At 38.3% G+C, this 19,863-nt stretch overlaps 1 protein-coding gene across 1 annotated transcript in view; it reads left to right on the forward strand.

Moving 5' to 3' along the window:
• The window catches only part of LOC102229350 (uncharacterized protein KIAA1522 homolog), a 30,443-nt gene extending 11,241 nt beyond the window's left edge, over positions 1-19,202 (forward strand). The window contains exons 3-8 of the mRNA XM_023353052.1: positions 12,936-13,079; positions 13,176-13,219; positions 13,307-13,442; positions 14,008-14,118; positions 14,206-18,183; positions 18,415-19,202. Of these exons, the coding sequence (XP_023208820.1) occupies positions 12,936-13,079; positions 13,176-13,219; positions 13,307-13,442; positions 14,008-14,118; positions 14,206-18,183; positions 18,415-18,476 (4,475 nt within the window). The 3' untranslated portion in view covers positions 18,477-19,202. The remainder of the gene's footprint in view (positions 1-12,935; positions 13,080-13,175; positions 13,220-13,306; positions 13,443-14,007; positions 14,119-14,205; positions 18,184-18,414) is intronic.
• The last annotated feature ends 661 nt before the right edge of the window (positions 19,203-19,863 follow it).

Below are 19,863 nucleotides of genomic sequence, written 5' to 3' on the forward strand. Positions count from 1 at the left end.
CTACTATTGAAGTTAGAGCTTGCTGAAGAGGTTAATCTGAACTTGTAGGTTCACAGATGGAGGGTTTCAGATCACAGTTCTGACCAACAACACTGCTGTCACTCTGCCCTTTCTGCCATTCAGCCCTCTTGTGTGTAATCACACACCACAGCGGCATTTAGCCATCTCTGTTTTCCATGTAAGAATTACTAAAGGAGAACCCTGCCGGAGTCACACTGCAGTTGGATAAGATAAAACTGATGTTTGAGTTTTTGCAGCGCATGCTGCTGTTGTTGTCCTTCTGAGAATGGGCTGTGCTTTAGAGAAGGAATGTTGCTATTTGTCATTTGCAGGTTGCTCTAGTCAACTCTTGCTCTTTAGTTGATCTAAAATACTTAAATGTATAGAAGAGTCTGTTTGACTTAATACCTCCAAAATGCTGAGTTCTTTTATCTACAAATCATCTCCCTAACATCTCAAGTCCACCAATGTGCCTGCCAGAAAGCAAGATGGTTATTTTTAAAGTGTTATATTTGAACATTAAAATCAAACATCTTGTCTTATTTATTGAAGAAACACTTTATGTTGCTTTCACATTCAGTTTTTAGGAGGATTTCTTCACTTCTAGAGAAAGAATTTCTGCTTGTTGATTCTTCTGAGTATTTTATACGATTGGATGATCGTTTTCTCATGTCCACACCTACATTTCTTAATATTTTTATTGTACAATCACTGACACTAAACTTTTTGAAAATGACAAAATTTTTGATGAGGAGCAGGAATTTCTTCTAAAATTTTATTGCTAAATATTCTTACTGGTCATCAGCAAAGCAGCTGTGTTTAAAGTTTAGCACTAGGCTACTTCCCACACTTTTGGACATTTTATCTTGGCTTCTATTACAGAAATTAGTTACAGATATAAGACATGAAAGAAAAGAAAAGTGCATGATAGACATAGTATTTTAGATTAATGCTTAAACAAAAGCATTATGAAATTGTCTTAATAAATGCATTAACTTATTTGTCCCATAACATTTTAGGAGTTATTTTTTAAATGACAACACGGGGTTGATGGGTTTGTAGACTGAAAATTAGACTTCATACATGTAATAAATTGGAAAGAAAAAAACTCCTGCTATTTCCTTCCAATCTCTTGCATATATCCAAATAAGTCAGATTTGACTTTGATTGTAGATGAGAAGAGAAAAAGAGGAAACGTCTTCAAATATTGTCTTTGCTGTCTCCCAGAGAGATTTGTGTTTGTTTGGATGTTTGGATGCAGACATCCACTCCCTCTTTTGGCCTGACAAATCATCATGTTTGATGTGCAAATATCTCTGTTCTTCAATTACTCACCTGAATTTAGTGTTCCTTAAAAGCCGAGGACAAGATGTACATCTTGTCGATGTGTACTTTACTGCAATGTTGGTGCCAAATTAACTAAGGAGTGCTTCATTCTTTACCCTCTAGATACAACATACGGCAAGAATTGGCTGTCTCTAAATAATAGTGAGTAGAAACCTGCTTTGAGAGAGCCTGTTTTAGAGAAAAGTGTTCATAAATTACCAAGAAAGTTGCAGCAACATTTGACTTTTCCCAGAGCTGCTCTTTGCAGATCATGTTGGAGCTTGTAGAGCCACACTCGTATATCAGCAAGCTTTTCTTTGCCAGCACAGTTTCTCTTTGTGAGACCAATTTTCTTTGAGTCCATTGCAATGTGAACTGTCAGTTCTAGCTACAGTTCTAGTAGCAGATTAATTGCACCTTAATGCAGAAGACATGAAATACTAACACTTCATGTTCAAACAAAAAAAAACCTAGCTTTCCCTTGTTATTGAGTGTGCTTAGAAAAAACAACAAAACTGGAGGCCGTGTTTAGTTTCTCAGGACTGTTTACTTGTGTTTGCCTGGCAGCACTTATGATCCTGGCTCACTGCTTTACAGACGGAGGAGCCTCTGCTCGTTTATTTTGCTTCATGTTCTCATAGTGGAAGTTCAGATCGTAAGAGGGGAGGGTGTTGGGGATTTCCATGTGATCCAAAACTCATTCAGTCTCATATCACCAAATGAAACCTACAGCACAGGAAAATCTAGACAGTCTTTTTTTTCTATTTTGATTTGTTTAACTGTCTCTTTTTGCAATACATTGACGTCAAAGCTGACTCAGACATACATTTGTGGAGTCAGTTGCAGAACTTTTGCACAGTTCTTTTTTTTTGTTAGTTTTTTTGGGGAAAAAAATCAGTTTGAGAAAGCAAACTTTGAGAAGAGATAAGGTCCTTTTGTCCTCTTTTCCAAAGTTATTTTAGAGGCTTACACCATCCGAGCTCAATCTTTTAAGTTCATGCACTCATTTGGATCTTATTTTCTAAAACAAAAAAGATGAAAAACATTTACGCATATGTATAACGGCACCTACGGACATGCTTTTTAAATTATGTACCATTTCCACCTTAAAGCACCAGGCCTCAGGGAACCAAGCTGCTTATTACTACAGAGGTTGAAGTTTGAATGTTTGATTTATGTGTAACATAGTCTGTGATTGAGCCCTTAGCAATGATCACTGAAGTAGCGCTGGCAACAAGCATAGCACAATAGATGCTGTTGATGGGGAAAGGAACTCCTAAAATACAAAGTAGCAAGTTTATTACAGAAGCGAGTTATGCTTTAGTTCAACATTTGCCCAGAAAAGTGAGTCCCTCCAGCTAAGGCCTCCCAATCACTAATAGCCTGGTATGACAGGCAAAGTGCCAGTTAATTAAAAGCCATGCCAGGATTGTTAGGAAGGGGGAGGCTCCCAGGGTTCTGGGTTTGCTTACCTGTCAACTGAAACTATTTTATATGAAGCCGTAACAATTGTACTTAAGAGGCATGTGCACATACGGGGAAACTAGGATGTAACTAAAGGATTTGCAGCTTTGACTTTGTGATGAAATATGTTATGATGTTTATGACTCTGAGACACATCGGCCAAATTACTTTAGAAAAATTATTTTCACCTCCATTTTTTTGAAGCAGGTTCTCATTCTTCAGTTTCTTCTCGATGTTCTTTTAATTCCCATTTACTTCACGTTTTGTGAGCAGTTTTGCACTGTAGACCCAGTTCAATAGCTGAGTCAGTAGCTTAGTGTAATTTGCCCTTAAGTTTCGGTGTCCCTAGTATATATGTTAAAAGTCTTAAGGTAAACTTGGTTTTACCGCATTAGCTTTTCTCACACTAATTTAAGAACACATATTCAATAATTCTTATAAAATATCTGTAGCCAACTGTAAATCAGTTTTTAAATTTATTAATATTTTATTTGGTAATTAATGAATTCCTGTTTCCTTAGGTAAATATGACATTTTTGCACATTTTTACTTAGCCACTCAAGTTCACATGATGCATATTGATATTTATAACTCAAAGGGGTCAATAAAAATCTTAACAAAATTGTTACACAGAAATGAGATACAACCAGCAGAAGTTCCCAGACCAAATATCCTTCATGTTATCGTCTGTTCAGGGAAGTTCATCTTCTTTAGACGCTGTGTGTGAGACTGATATGTAAACATGATGTATATCATATATCAACGTCTCCACCAGCAAATATATAGCAGTTAAGCTGACAAAGAAGATTCTGCTTCACATAAATTGTGACCGAAAACAAGTTAAGGCTTATTATGCTCAGAACAGTAAAATAAGTAATAAGTCTGTAGTATTAGCAATGCTCTTCTTTAAGTATTGGTACAAGCTGTAGGAATAACTATCTGTACCCAAGACAAATTTTCTTTGGGACAATAAAGTTCATCTTATCATCTTATCTTATCTTAACTTCAACGTGCACACCGAGCAAAGTGATGTCAGCAGATCAGATATTTTAATTTTTTATTTTCTCTTGGACATGATTGAGCAGGTTTGCCTGGATTCCTTGTTTGCCGTTTCATCCGAACCCTTTGTAGGCTTATCTTACCCTTTGCTCCTATAGTGGAGCTTTTCTGTAAACATGGCAACTGGAGCTTCTCCAATCAGAGAAACTGAACAGAAGCAGGCCTTGTGATAAACTCTGACCTTCTAAAGCCTTTAGTTTTGTTAAACCATCGATTCTGCTTTGTCTCATCTGATGTTGTTGCATATTGTGTCTTGAAACAGTCAAAATTAATTGTCTTTGGAGTTTCTTTTTTATTTTAGTTACTCACTGAATGTTTATATGTGTTTGCTGCTCATATCATGCTGTCATTTGACTCAAAACTAGACAAGAGGTTTTTCTCCTCCTTCTCCTGACTTTTCCGTATTGCTGGCTTCAAGAAAAATTGACTTCAGTTTAATGAAAAACACCCTGGTTAACGGCTGATTAGGTCATACAGCCCTGGCTAGATACGTTTCGAAGGTCACCTGTTTGCTCGAAACACTCCCTGAGATTCCTCACATTCCTGATCTTTTAGATATTTCTTTGAGGAAACCAGAAAAACTGAGCCCTTTGTGTTTGATTGAGTTTGCTTACAGCTTGCATGCCAGGATCAGGCCTTTTGAACCTGCTAATTTGATTTCCTTTTTTTCAGTATCTGGTAAAAGACTTTTCTTCCCAGAAGTGGAATCTTATATCAGTTGACTAACTAAATCTTGTGTAAGATATTTGGGAAGTATTGCACATAGGCATTGAATAGAAGCTTTTAACTGCATATGGGATTTAATCTGAAATCGTCACCATTTCAGATTAAAATAGAGATTTACTGAAAAGATTTTTTTGGGCAATTTCTAATCTCTTGTTTTTGTAAAGCTTTGACCTGAGATATCTGACAACATATCCAAATCCAGCATGTTCAATCACAAGTTGAAAGCTCAACAGGGATTATAGTGTACTTCACTTATATTGTACTTCGTTCATCCTTTATATTATCTGCTGAAATTCTTGCTCTCTTTCATTCCCTTGCAGCCTGAATGGACTTTGGACATGTCTCAACATGCTGTAGAAAATAGTGTCTTTATGTTGGTGCATTTCTATAGTTAATCTATCATGATCTCTAAACACCTCACTGATACCAAAAATGTCTACCTTTTTGTCTTCTTTAAGTAACAGCACACATACTGAAGAGTGTTATTACAGCAACCTGGTACTTATGTGTTATGTTCACTGATCTGAAAAAAGATTAGATTTAAAAAATATATTTTCTTACTTGCAAGTTTTCAGGATCACACTCCAGTCACCAGTTCGTCTCTTGAATTATCTCTAGATCGAAGTTCACATAAGGCCTACTACGCTGCTTTTAAGGCTTAATTTTACACAGCAGTTTTTGGAGGAAATTACAGATTATGTTTTGCAGATATGAGAAAAACCATGGAGAAAGGAACCAAATTTTCCTAGAGATAAAAATCAAACCAACTCCTCTGAGTTTACCATGACTGGGAGACACAAGTTACAGATTCCATCTTTATCTTTGAAAAAGATTGTACCTGCAATATATTAGGAAAAAGCTATTTGTTACTTGTTTTCTCACTTATGTAGGAAAGACTTGAACAGAAAATGAATACCATAGTTGATGCAACCAGGTAAAATTCATATAGCCTTGTGTTTTTATGATCATGGATGGTGTTTGGATCTGGTTTTGCTTTCATACAACTTTTTTGTTCTCATTTAAATGATCAAACAAATGAGTTGTGTTGTACCATCTTATGATAAGATCTGCAACCCACAGCCCAGTGCACTTCCTGCTTTTGAAAGCTGATGTATTTCCATACATCACTTATTAGGAAAGTAAAGAGAAAGTATTATCAAGTCATTTATCTTTTATGCCATATGTATTAAGAAGGAATGCATCTAATAGTTACAGGATAATGGCTCTTGAGGACTGGACTCCTACTTTAAATGGTTTGGTCATTTTGTTGTTGATTATTTTTTTGCCTTTGCAGCTGAGCTTCGCAACAGTTGCATCATCTTTATAAGTAGCAGCAGACTCTCTTTAGTCTGAATTTGACCATTTTCAAAGTGATAAAAAACATGACAGATGGAGAATCAGAGAATCCAATCAGAGAAACTGAAGCAAGTAGCTAAAACTTGGTGTTTGGCTATGCTCAATTTGGTTGTGGACTCCTTCTCAGATCTGAACTTTACCTTCTGAGACAGATGTAGTGAAACATCCCTATGACTTCTTATTTTATAAATAGACGTTTTTTGATAACACATTGTGCTCCAAACAAATTCTGTCTTTAGTTAAAACGTCTTGTCAGGATTCAACAAAAGTTTCAAACTCCATAAAGCTTAAGGCTTTTTCCTTTTAAAGCTGTTAGATCCTGATCAGTTTTAACATCACTTGGATGGATTTGCTGCTGCAACTCCATGACTTCTTATGTGGGGTTTTTTTTATAAAAACTTGCTGAAATAGAATTGTTCAATTGGCTGAAATACTGCACTGCCTTAGACAGAGACAAAACATGCAACAGCAGAAGGCACCCTTGTTGTTCCACATGGCACAAAAACAAAGAAGAGCAGGAGAACAGGTTTGAGAAATCTCACTTGAGATGGTTTCGCTCTCTCTGTTTCTTGGCGGGAAGTAATCAACTGCCTCTTTAACTGTTACTTTGAGGGAAATTATTCCCTCAAAATAGTTCCTGGCATAGCTTTGTGACTACTTTTTTATTTTGGAACAAAAATACTATTTTAAAGGCTATACATTTTATAAATAATTTTTTTATGCATTGGCAGAGTAAGATTTAATATCTGAGACTCATTTCTGTCTGAAAAACCAGAAACAGGCGAAAGACAACACTAAAAAACAGAATGATGCAGACACCCAAAAAATGTTTGGCTTTGATTATCTGTTACCTAAACAGTTGCGCAACAGCTTCACAACAGCAACTGGGTTTTCAGACCGTTTAGTAGGATTTTCTAACAATAGCTGAAGAGCCACCACACCCACATGTGAGATGCAGTCATATTTAGGTCACTTTTAATAATGAGGATTGCTAAAAGTTGGAGCTATTCATCTGAACTTCCACTAAATGTGCCAGAAGGTTTTGTTGCATCATGTTCCTTTTTCTCTTTGTTGGGTTAGTGCTTGGTTTCATTGCTAATGAAACCAGCTAATAACAACAGGGATCATTTATGAAATGAAAACATTGTTTCATTGTCAAGATATGCAGATGTGTGACTGTGGTGTTACTCCAACTGCACAGGTTATTGTCAGAGAAGGGAAAATGTTTGCCAGCACACTTCTTCATGGACGCTGATAAGTATGTGGCTTGTTTTGTAAATTTATCAAGCCACCATTCTTGAAATGTGTGGTTTGGTTATTCAATGTCAGAACAACATACATCTGATAGTCTTGTTAAAGATAGTTTTGTTCATTTTACTTCACCAGTTTAGCAACTCAAGTCAGTGTTTGATATTATTGCTTCTTTCCAATGGCATTTTTCTTCTGTAAAAGTAGCTTCAAGAGGCACACATGCCTGAAAAACTTTTAAATATTTCATTTCACACAACATCAAATGTTAGTGGTTCCCCCTAAAAATGTATACAAACTCAATGTAAACAATTTTAAATGTATGGTTTGACTTTTTCTTTGCCACTTCTCAAAATGAGAAAAACAAAAAATCCTGTCTTTCAAGAAAGGCAGATAGTTGATCTTAGTAATTTAGTAAATGGCTACAAGAAAACAAGTTTTTTGTCTAAAGTTGCTCTTATCAGTCTGAGAAATGGCTAAATCAATACAATGGCCAAAAAGGCTTAGCAATGATTGACCAAAGTTCAAGAACTTAAAAAGGTCCTCAACACTCACTGGTAAAAACTGCAACAAATGTTTTGGTGGGAGATTATACATCTCCTGTAAATAGACTATTTTGTGATTTTTTAAATATCATTTTGTATTTACCTTCAGGTAAATACAGAGAGTTTTATATGGAAGCTTATATATGGAAAGCAGCATTATGTCAAAGTGGAGCATAAAAAACATGAGTTGTTTGTGCCATACCATTATTTTTGGTTATTTGGGAGTTTTCAGAGCAGGTCTGAAGTTCAAAATATACAGTATAAATGCTGGTTTCATACCTAAAATAGAAGTTATAGTAGGCTATAGCTTTTTGTGATGTAGCTTCATTTAAGAATCTGCACTGGCACCCAAACCTAAAAAGCATTGAAGATTGTTGTTGGATCAACTTTATATACATTCTTCCAAAATCACTTTCGGTAACCACCTATAAAGAATTTTTAATACTTTTTCTGACAGGTTTTCAGCTCTTCAATGCATTTATTGTATGAGTCTGGACAGCCATTGCCTGGCTGGCAGAGACAAACACCCCTTGAGGTGGTATTTTGAGTATAACTTATAACCATGTTTTATTGTCTGTCACATATAGTAGAGACTTTTGGCAAACTAATCTGTCATTAAATGGGCACCAGCAGGTCTGAATATTTTCTGTTCTGCTCACCATTTTCAAATATGATTTAATTTATTTTCAGAACCTTTCAGACTTTATTTTAAAGTTAGGAATAATTTTTCACCTCCTTGCTGTGAGGTTTCAGATGGATTGGCCTGAGAAGATAACACGTCCATTGACCTGTGCGTTGGGTTCGTTTGGAAACTGTTTATTTTGAGAGGAATCTGATACATGCTGGTTTCCTGGGGAATCAATTGTGTCATCTGACTCTGATCATGGCGTGTGACTGTACACGCCACACGATGCAGGTATATCTGTTACCTGGATCCATTTTCTTCTCACAACACTCATGCTTTCCAGCTGGGACTTTTAAATGTGATTTAATGAAAACCATGAAAGGAGTTGATGGAGAAGGCCAAGGTTTGACCTGGGTGCATTAATACGCATGTCTACCAAAGTTTGATTTCAAAAGCGGTACGACTTCTGTCCTTTCTCACAGTGATCACATAGCCTTTATTTAAGTTTGCACCGATTATTGAGGCTTAAACACCTGGCAGATGTCACCCTCAGAGCTGCAAAGAACATCTCCGCATGGTTGTCTTCCTGATTTTGCAAAACAAGGTAAAAGGGCAAGTTAGGGCAGAGACCGGAGGTGTGTGCATGTGTGAGACTTTGCTTCATTCCCACATCAATACCAGTTTGTCTGCGGCAAGACAAACTGAAAACTTGTGATTCGGTCTGTTGAGAAACTGATTGGCTGCATTTAGCTGTTGTTCCAGGACTTTGGAACAACAGCTAACTCAAGAGAGTCCCCCGCACTGCTGGCAGAAGACCGATGTGTTGTAGAACCAGAAGGAAGAGGAAGAGTTTCTTCTGTTGCAACGTACTCCCATGAAAGCTTTTGGTTCTGTCTTAAAAATTCATCTAATCTCAAAGAATCACTATTGCACATCTGAATATCTTTTTAATTTAGTATTTTAAGATACCTTTAGCTATTCTATTTTGAAAATATGAAATACATTTCTCTTTAGCTCTCTTTACTCTGAAACCCCTAAGTAAAATCCATTGGAGTCAATTCCCTTCAGAAGACACCTGATTGGTAAATAGAGCTCACCTGCATGTAATTTAATCTCAGTGTGAATGTAACCATTCCTTTAGGGTTTTTAAGGATTGCAGAGCATAGATCCAGTCATATTCATGTGTTAGAAAGCCCATTACAGATTTTTAACATCTCGCCACCTCTCTTTGTAAAATTTCTTGCCTGGATAAATTTTTTGCTAGCTAGTTTAATAAAAACATGACAGTTCACATTATGCTCATTTGAATCTCATTTTATTTAATTTTAAGTAGTTCTATATTTTTAGTTTTAGTTCACTCTTTTTATTATGGTGTTATTATGCCCCGATTCCCTCATTTCACCACATCTAATACATGTTCTAATCCCTTAGTGTTTCTTAGATTACAAAAAAAAAAAAGAGTTAAGCAGATGTTTGGTTATTTTGTTGTGATCTCATCTGAATTAATTTATCTATTTCCATGTCAAATAAATCCTAACTAAGCTGCTTTTTTTTCTCCTGGCTTCCAAACTTGACTGGAATAGTCACACAGTCAAATTCATCAGAATGAATATCCAAATCTGAGATGTAAACACGAGTTTATTGAGTTCATAAATAATCAGCAGCAGGTTTCTCACAGTCCAGCAGTGACAGATGGTGTCATTAATATGGACAAGATTACAGAGTGAAGGACGAGTGACAGTGTGGGGCTTGTGTTGATGGGCAGGCCTGCCCCACCCATCACTACAGGCGTCTCTAGTTCTCTGTATCCTGTCATGGTAACTAGATAGGGATTTTCCTAGACTCACTTAGCTTTGTACATGCTGAGCAGCTCTCTGTTTACACATGTGGACAGAAGGCTTTTTAGCAGCCAGTCCTGTTAAACTAGAGCTATGTTTTTCTTGTCTTAAAGTACCGGTACCACTCGTCCGTTTCTTTGCAAAGTGCTTTTGTCTGACTCATTTGTTAGGATCACAACCATGGGAATGTTTTCCATTTGCTCAGATGTCAAACATTCCTCCATGTCATGCCTGTTCAGCACACCAGGAAGTGAAAACCCTTCACACTCAATGTAAAATTTACAGATGACAAATTAACAGAATTAGGAAGGTGTTGTCACAACACCTTAACAGCTTCTTGAGATTTTGGTGCCTCTCCAAATCATGCAAGTAAAAAATTTAAATTAAAAACAAACATTCTGTTGATTTTCATGTGTTTGAGCGTTTCTCTGGAGTTGCAGGCTTCTGTTGAAAACATGCTTTTAAGCTTACTTCGCTTGACTAATTTCGGTTCACTTACTCCATCTTGTGGCAAAACAGCTAAGTTTACGTCTCTGTACATGAACTCAAAGGAAGAAAAGAAGTTCAAAGTTCTGTTAACAGTGTAGTCAGGAAATGCTGATTTTTAGTATCTCTTAAACTAAATTAAGAGACTAACTCTAAAAGTTAAAGTTATTATATATATTAATAAATTTATACAAAATAAAGTATTTTAAACATTTATTTATAATAATTTTATGGTTACAGTTTATGGGTAAATAAACTTCTAATTATTGTTTGTTACAATTATGTTTTAACATTGATTCTTCATTAGTTGTAAGCCATAATAACTACTAGAGATAAAAGCGTATTTGGCATCTATTTGATCTACATAATATGTGAATTTCACTATTTGTATTGCACTAATGAAAGAAATAGACCTTTTTCCTAATATTCAAATTTACAGAGTTTACTTGTAGTTTTAATTTTTTTTTTAAGTGAAAGATGCAACACAAAGCAACCTTGATGCCCCTCTACCTTTTAAGCCTTGGCAACTCCTGCTTTTCTCTTTCTGATATTGTTTATGAGGTCAACATCAGCAGCATCTGCTTCCTGGCTGACCAATCAGGGGTGAGCAGATGAGGAACAACAATGAAATTCAGAATATCTGTTTAAGTGTGAATGGAGGGGCGTTATGTCAGGAATTAGGCTAAAGAGGATTACTGTCTGGACTCTGTTGTCTATTGGCCGTCCAGCCGCTCTTGTTTTGATGACATCAATGTCATCAAAACATTGATGTCAAAAACATCTCAAAAACTGACTGTTTTTGAGATGTTCCTCATCTGTTGATCAAAGGTCTATTTATTGAGAGTATATTTTTGCCCTTCCAGACAATTTTGGTGTATTTTACTTTAAAATTTTGGATCACTTTTTAATTGAAATAAGAAGTAGCAATGGTGGTACTTTCAACTAATTACTTTATCTTGTATTTTAACTGCTTTCCATCTGTTTTGAAGAATAAGGGTAAGTGAAAACAGCCTTATTTGCTCGTTGAAGTAGTCTGATATTTGTTGCTGCTCCCTGGAAATCTAAAGTATTTTATTATTCATGTTCAAACAACAAAATGTACATCAAGAGACATTGCTAAGAATGCTAATGTTATATGTTGACATTTAACACCTTTAAAGAAACAAAAAACTGTCTTTAAAATGTTACTTAAGAAACTAAAAGGAATTTAAACTAAGCCTACCTGTAAATAACTAAACAGTTTTGTTTTCTGCATCTCAGAAGCCACTGTAATGGTGTTACAGCAAAAGAAAGTGAAAACTGGCAGCAGCCACTAAGCTAATTCCAGTCTAATTAAAGAAGTAGAACGGCTAAATGCGGAGCAGTTCTGACGATTAAATAAAGGTCTTGTGATAGGTTGATGAGCTGAGTCTTTAATGTTTTGAAGTACAAGATAAAAGTACATTTGTTACTTTTAGTTATTGATTACTTTTATGTATTTGGGATTAGTCTACATACAGTAGAATTATGGATCACCTATTGCTAATGGATCTCAATGGGGTCAAAGTGTTAGTAAAAATCAAATATTTCACACAAGATGGTGCCATTACAAACCAACTAGTTTCATTTTTCCTCACGTGCTATCTTCAACTCTTGGAGGTTCTGGTAGCCTCTGTAATGCACTCCGATCTGTTTTTTTTAACATAGATTTTGGTGGGATTTAAGTCAATTAATTGACTTGGTCTTTCTGACAACTTTATTTTCTTTGTCTAAACTAAAATTTAAAGTTTTCTTGCTTGTGTGCTTGGAATTATTGTTTAATGTTCAGATTCTTATCAACGTCCAACTTTCTTATCAATTTTCTTTTCTTTTTCTAAAATCAAATTTACTTTGTTGCGTGCCTGGAATTTTGTTCAGATTTTTGTCACAAACGTCTTAGGAAATTTGTCTAGTCATTCTTCCTTCAGTTATATGAAGTCTGCCAAAACCATGTGCTGGAAAAACAGCCCCACACCATGATGTTCCCACCTCTAAATGACAATGTCTTTGCATATTTGTTGCGATAAATCCACATTTTCCTCACGGTTGGGTTTTCTCCAGTGTGGTTCCAGCATTCTCTGTAACCTGTCAGGTCTGGGGTCTGCTCCATCCAACAGGATAAAAATTTCTGCGTCTCATTTCTTACTGTTCTGGTCTCTCTGTTTTGTTGGTGTTTGGTCAAAAGAAGCTTCAAGTTAATGTGAGCTAATCCGGTTTTCCTGTTTTGCTTTTCTTTCGACCAAGCTGTCCCAAAGCTAAATGATGATGACAAGACTCCAGCTCCCCCACAGTTCCAGGAGAATGTTTTTATCGAGAGCAGCAGGTCCAAGTACATGGAGGACCTCCACACCGAGGCCCTCGAGGGGCTGAAAATGATGCAGGAAGAAGGTATGCTGATGTGATTAATTTGAAAGGAAGGGATGTTGTTACTTGTACGAATTTGCAGTGAGTCTGAACATGTTTTATTTTTATCTTTTTTGCCAGAAAACAGTAATGGAGTGGAGTATCAAGATAATGAAAGCACAGTTGTAAGTTTGGCACGCAATTTTATGTACATATAAATGAAATGTTTTTATTATCCGTTAAATATATTTTCACATTTCATTTTATCCTAGTCGACTGTGACGGTCCAAACAGACGGGGAAAGTGCAGGGTTCGTGACAGACAGCACCATTCCTGACACATCCTCAGTTATCTCAAGACAGTCATCGATGTCCGCAAGATCGTCCCGCTCTGGACTCACCAGGCAAGGTAATGTGATAAAAACAGTATTTATCTAATTATCCTCATTCTATAGGTTTCACACTCGGATTTATAGTCATTTATCCTTTTTTTCTTTCCTTTTCAGTGTTTGTTTTTGTATAAACCTTAACCAAAGGTTAAAAATGTACTCTAAATTGTCATAGCCTAACACAACAAAATGTGGTTATATGACTCAACTTGGTAATCTCTTCCACTAAAGATGCTCAAATGTTTCATTCTATCAGGGACTATAGGATAACTTGTCATTATTTCATTAGACTCAGTGGGTCCAATTTTAAAATCAGGTCAACCAACCTGATTTTAAGTGAGGTATGATATAAAACCTTAAGAGAATGCAAAATTGAATTAACTTGTAAGCGAAATTTGAGCATTTGAATGGTTATTTATCCCAGTCATTCATCAAACAACTTGGAAAAAAACTGTTCTGCAATGTAAGTACATTGATTTGGGGGAAGTGGAATAGGTTGGAATGAAATGTGCATCTGAATTGGCAAAGGGTATAAATGACTCAGCACCATTTTTATTATTTAACTAATTTCCTATGCTTTTTCAGCGTCAACATTCAGACCACTGAACTCTGGTAAAAAGTCAGAAAAAAGCAAAACACGAAAACGTCAACGGAGGAGTGTTGCAGGGATTCCACGACATGTTCAGAAAGAGTTTGGTATGCAGCTAATTTTTTAAATAACATAACATAACATTTCTTTGTCGCTTGATTGTAAACAATTTTTTATTTTTTTACTTTCATCAGGCTTGGATAGAGTGGGATGGATGGTAACTCGGCGGCTGGATGAAGAACAACTTTTCAACAGAGATACGGATAACAGCCCTTTGACTGTTGGGCCAGAATCACCAGAAGAACTTGGTTCCATTCCTCAAACCTCAAACATCATCCATCCACTTAGTAAAGAGAAGGTGGCGCAGCTGAATGCTGCCCATGCTGCTCATAAAGACGACCTGGCACTGCTGCACCGTTTCACTCCTCATTCTGAAGATGAGCGGAGACCTCGGTCCGTGGCTGTGCCGTGGATGACTACTGCGTCCAGTCTCCAACAAAAGCCCCCTAGCCCAGTTATGACCATGTCACCACAGGCTGCATACATGTCTAAAATAATTCCTAATGCTGTGCTACCACCCTCCGTTGACGTAGTGGAAATCAGCCGCAGTCGAAGTCGCAGCAGTGTCCGTATGGTCAGCAAGAGCAGCCTGTTGGTGTCCAGCCCAGCTCCCTCTCGCGCTTCATCTAGAGCTTCTTCATCCAGAACCACTTCCTCCAATATCACCTCTGTCTCCCGCTACAATGGTCCTACTCTGTCTGACACTTCCTGTTACAGCAATTCAGATTCTTCAGAGACCTTGGTGTCCGATTCCTCAACCATCTCCAGCAACAGCAGGCAAAAAATGCCTCACAATGTAGACACGTCTGCTAAGCATTATAAGGTCAATAGCAATTCTTCTAATGGCACCTTCAACACCAAGGTCCTAATTAAGGGAGAGCAGAAAGATGGGCAGTTTGTGCGTAGCCTCTCTGTCATTAAGTCCAAACGAGCTCCACCTCCTCCAAGTCGCTCCTATTCCCTTCACAGCAAAATGAAACGGCGATCACAGGATCTGGTAGAGCTTCCAATAGAACCGTCAGCCCCTAGCAAGGAAAAGGAAAACCATAAACCTGGATCATCCCCATTGCCCTCCTCATGTGTAGACAGCCCTGGTTATCACGGAGATACCAGCTCTCTAGATGACTCTACAGGTTCCACATTATTCGCTTTAAAGAAATCTCAGCTACCGGCACCAAAGACGGAGGATTCGAAAAAGGCTGCAGCAATAGATTGCAAGGATGCTTCAGAAGAAAAGCAGGAGCAGTTTCAAGGGAACAAGCACACTAGATTATTGTCTCCATCCAGTGGTTACTCCAGCCAAGATGGAACATCCCCACAACAGCCACCCAGCACGTCTCCAAAGCACAAAAAGGGGTTCTTTACAAAGCTTCAAAAGTTATTCTCTGGGCCGAACTCTTCTAGTTTGGCTGCAGGTGTCTCGACCCAGACAGAAATTGCTGAACCTAAACATGACACAGTCAGCGTCAGCCCCTCAGTTCAGACCCTGAGAGAACTCTTCAACATCCCTCCCCCACCCAAAGTCCATGCCCCACCACCACCTCCCCCTGAGGTATGGGCTCACAGTAAACGTACATTTGAGTTACTTCTGGGACCTCCTGCTCCTGACAACCCTATTGCCATCATAAAGAAGAATCCAAAGGACAGGAGACAACAGAGACAGTCTCCCTCGGTGTCTAGAGAAGGATCTGTAAAGAACTTTGCAGTAGAAAGAAAACACAAGAACATGGCGGTAACAGTAGAGCCAATAAATGAATCGCTAGAGGCAAAGAAAGTTCAAGAAAGTGGGATTTTAAATGCAGAAATTCACAAAGAGAAGATTGAAAGATTGTCTCAGAATGGAGATTTGGAAGGTAACGTTAAGAAAGAGAAAGAGAGCGTATGTGACATTTTAAATGGGATATTAGTGAAGGATATAGAAAAGCGTGAAAGAAAAGGTCAGAAAACGTCCAGCCAAGCTGCAGAGGGAATGACGAACACGGCTACATCAACCACCATTTCATCAGTGAATATTTCTTCATCGGTGAGTGGTCCTCTACAACTCAGCGCCATACAGACCACTGAGGCTTCCAGATCTGTAAAAGTTGTTTCGCCTGAATCATCCTGGCCTCCCCCTCCTCCACCAATGGCTCAAGTTAGCATCAACGGAGCGGATGGGCTAGATTTCCCACTTCCACCACCCCCATTCTTTGGTGAGGAGGGAATGATTTCACCTGTTCAAGTGCCACCAAACGGGAACAGTTATGGTTGCAAATCATCACCTGGAGCTGTGTTTAGTAGACAAGATGTGAAAGGAGATTGTATTGAGGTGTCTCCATCACCAGGTATCCCGCCTCCCCCGCCCTATACTGCTCCACTTCCACCAACCACTGAGACTGAAAAGGGCTCTGTCCCACCAAAAGAGTCTTCAGTATCTGCTTCACCAGTTAAAGAAGTCCATCTTCCGACAGCTGTAGAGGTTTCTAAAGACTTTACTCTTCAACATACCCAGGAAACATCTTACTCCACTGAACAGGCAGGTCCACTGAGAAAGTATGTTCCACCTCAGAGTATTCCACCCCTACCACCACAGCTCCAACCGTCAGAGCAGGAAATAGATCCTCCAGACAAGAGTGCCTCACCAAAACCTGAAACTAAAGAATTACCAAACAGTATTTTAATCCCTCATCAGTGTATTCCTCCCTCTCCTCCCAAAGAGCCTCTGCTCAAGTCTTCAACTGATCATTCAGGAACTGACGAGGCACCAATTTTACCACCATCTGAGTTCAGAAATGCTTCTTTACTAAAAGAGGAAGAAGAAATTGCTTCTACTCAACCTATTAACATTCCGTTGCCTCCACCTTTGCCAGCACAGATTCCTGCGGACAGTAACCATAAATATGGTCCTCTGAGCATAGAAAACCAACACCAAACGACAGCTTGTGCATCTGATGTACATAGAGAACAGTCAAATGTTATAACCCCTTCCCTCTTGAAAATGGTCAAGCTTCGGTCTGTTGAAAACAGTCTGGAACCCCTTGAAACTCAAGAGCAGGCCTCTTCTAAAGGTGTCCTTAAGGACCCCTCTTCTACTATAACATCATCACTTCTACAGATGATCAAACTTCGGTCTGTGAACAACAGCCCTGAGCCCACTGAAAGTCCCACAGGCGTAAAAGAGGAACCAACACCATCTTTTCTCCAAAAGGTAAAGCTCCGGTCCATCAACAACAGCCCCGAACCAGCTGAAGTTGCCAAGGATTCAGGCGAGGCATCAGTGTCCAGTGCCACCCCATCCTCTCTGCAGACAGTCATGCTTCAGGATATTAACAGCCCTGAACCCCCGGAACCCGCCAAGGATGCAAGCGAATCATCAGTATCCAATGCTACACCATCTTCTCTGCAGACAGTCAAACTGCAGGTTATTAACAACAGCCCTGAACCCGCTGAAGAGGTCAAGGATGCAACCAAGGAGTCCGTAAAGAACAGTCCCGAACCCCTGGAAGCTAAAGAGCAACCAAAACCTGAGACCCCAGTGAACCTACAGCTCCCTGACAAAGAGCTCCCAACCTCATCTTCCACTAGTGAGGCTCCTCAGAAGCCCATCAGAAAATCTCTGATCATGACCTATCCCACTTCCACATCTCCACCTGCCACCATCACCTCAACACCAACTCTGTCTCAGTCTGTTGTAGTTTCAACTGCAACTTCACCAACAGTTGTTGCTCCAATGAAAGAGTCTCCTCCTGCCACAACCTCTTCTGGCTCCATGAACCTGCAAGAGGCCATCCGCCTCAGGACAGCTGCCAGATCAAAACAGGGTCCTTCTTCTCGGCTCTCACCTTTGTCCCCTCTAGACTACCTTAAATCGCCGACAAGTACTGCAAGCTTTATCTTCTCCAAAAGCAACAAGAAGGTAGTGATTGAGACGAAGCAAAAGCAAGAAGAGAAGGAAAATGTGCAAAACAACGAGGAAGATTCCACTAAGGTGACGAGTGAAGGAGAGTCAAAGATAGCAGGGAGAGTGCCACCACCTGTAGCAAAAAAACCGAAAGCAAAGGGTAAAGAGGCTGAGACCAGCGACGCTGTGGAGCAAACTGCAGGACAGGAAACACAGCTAGATGGTCTCAAAGGTAAGAGCAATTTGAATAAAGAGATTAACTTGTTTTATTGATCTATGCCTGAAGGAATAAATGCTTTGAAAAAAAATTTTTTTTTTTGTTTAACACTATTTAACTTAACAGTTTTTGTCATGCCCAGAGCTGCGCTGCTTTAACAGCCGACATTCAAATCAGCATCACTGCTACAGTCCAAGTCCTTTCACACGCTACAAATCTAATTGTATCTGCCCTTTTCATCTGCAGATACCACAGAGGAAATAAACGGGACAGCAGGTACTGTTCAGAGCGGGACATCATCAACATGAATGCAAAGCCTGAAGGAGACCTTGGAAGGACTAAATAACACTGACTTCTTTTTAATGCAACTGTTTGAGAAACAAATGGATTTGAGTTGATATGGTTCTTATTTTCAGAATTTATGCATTAGAAAGTTTGAATTTCATGTTAATGGTGTGGGTCTTAATTTTCATTCATTCATTTTGCATTTTAGAGAAAGCAAGTAATGTATATTTTTCTTGCCAGAGGGACTTTTGTTCATGGTACTCAAGATGTGGAGGGCATATGCTGCCCTCTAGTGTCAACAAGTGATTGCACCACTTAAAATATGTCCTGCTGAATCAAAGCTTCAGTCTTTGCTTGTATCAATGGGATCTTTGGGAACTGATTTGTGTTTATACAACATTTTTGTTTATTTAACATATCTGATAATTATGGATGTGTTCCAGAGTTCTGTATATTTTCCAAAAGAGTTTCCACACCAATTATATTTGTTTAAAAAACTATATTAAGTTATTTCTGATGTTTCATCTGACTTCCCTAGAGAGGATTTCACTCAATGCAAAGTATATTGTTTAAATTTGCAGTCAAATCAGAAAGTCATTATGAAGCCCATTTCATGCTGCTTTTCGTTTCTGACGGTGGGGAGCGATGCTTTCCACTCATAGTTCCAACTTATTTTTGTTCAAACTGGTTTTAGAGGCTGAAATGGAGGATATAATCATTTATAATGAAAATTAAACACTGAAACAAATTGTGGGATTTTAATTTCTCTACTCCATGAGTGCTGTGAAACTATTGCCTCCTTTACAGATTTTCTGCATTTCACACCATTTCACAAATACTGTACATTTCAATCAATCAAATTTTATTTGTATAGCACATTTCAGCAGCAAGGCATTTCAAAGTGCTTTACATCATATCAAACACAAACACAATGCAACATAGAATCAACAATCAAAACACGACATTAAGTCAGATTCCATCAATAAATTTCTAATTGATTATGCTTCAAATACAATCCTAAACAGGTGGGTTTTTAGTTGCGTTTGCATCCATAAAAGATTTACCTGTTACACTCCTACTGTGTTATATGGAACAAAATACCTATTACTATTTTTATTCCCACTCACGCTCACAATCACATGTTTAAAACAATGTAAACAGCATTTTAATGGGCTTCTGGCACAAGGCTCCATACACCTCTTTCACGGAATTTCGAGCAGGGACTCCGCTGTCCCTCACGGATTTTTTTTGTGTGCAATTCTATGGTACCCGTTAGTGTCTACATTTAACAAAGTTAAACTGATTAAGGTGGGTGGACCTATCCAATCCAACCAGGCTCCATGTCAAAATACATCTGCTCTCCAAACCTAACTAGTTATACCACCCTGGGTATTAACCACTTCTATCATA

Source organism: Xiphophorus maculatus, chromosome 19, assembly GCF_002775205.1.
Source record: "Xiphophorus maculatus strain JP 163 A chromosome 19, X_maculatus-5.0-male, whole genome shotgun sequence".
Classification (NCBI taxonomy): domain Eukaryota; kingdom Metazoa; phylum Chordata; class Actinopteri; order Cyprinodontiformes; family Poeciliidae; genus Xiphophorus; species Xiphophorus maculatus.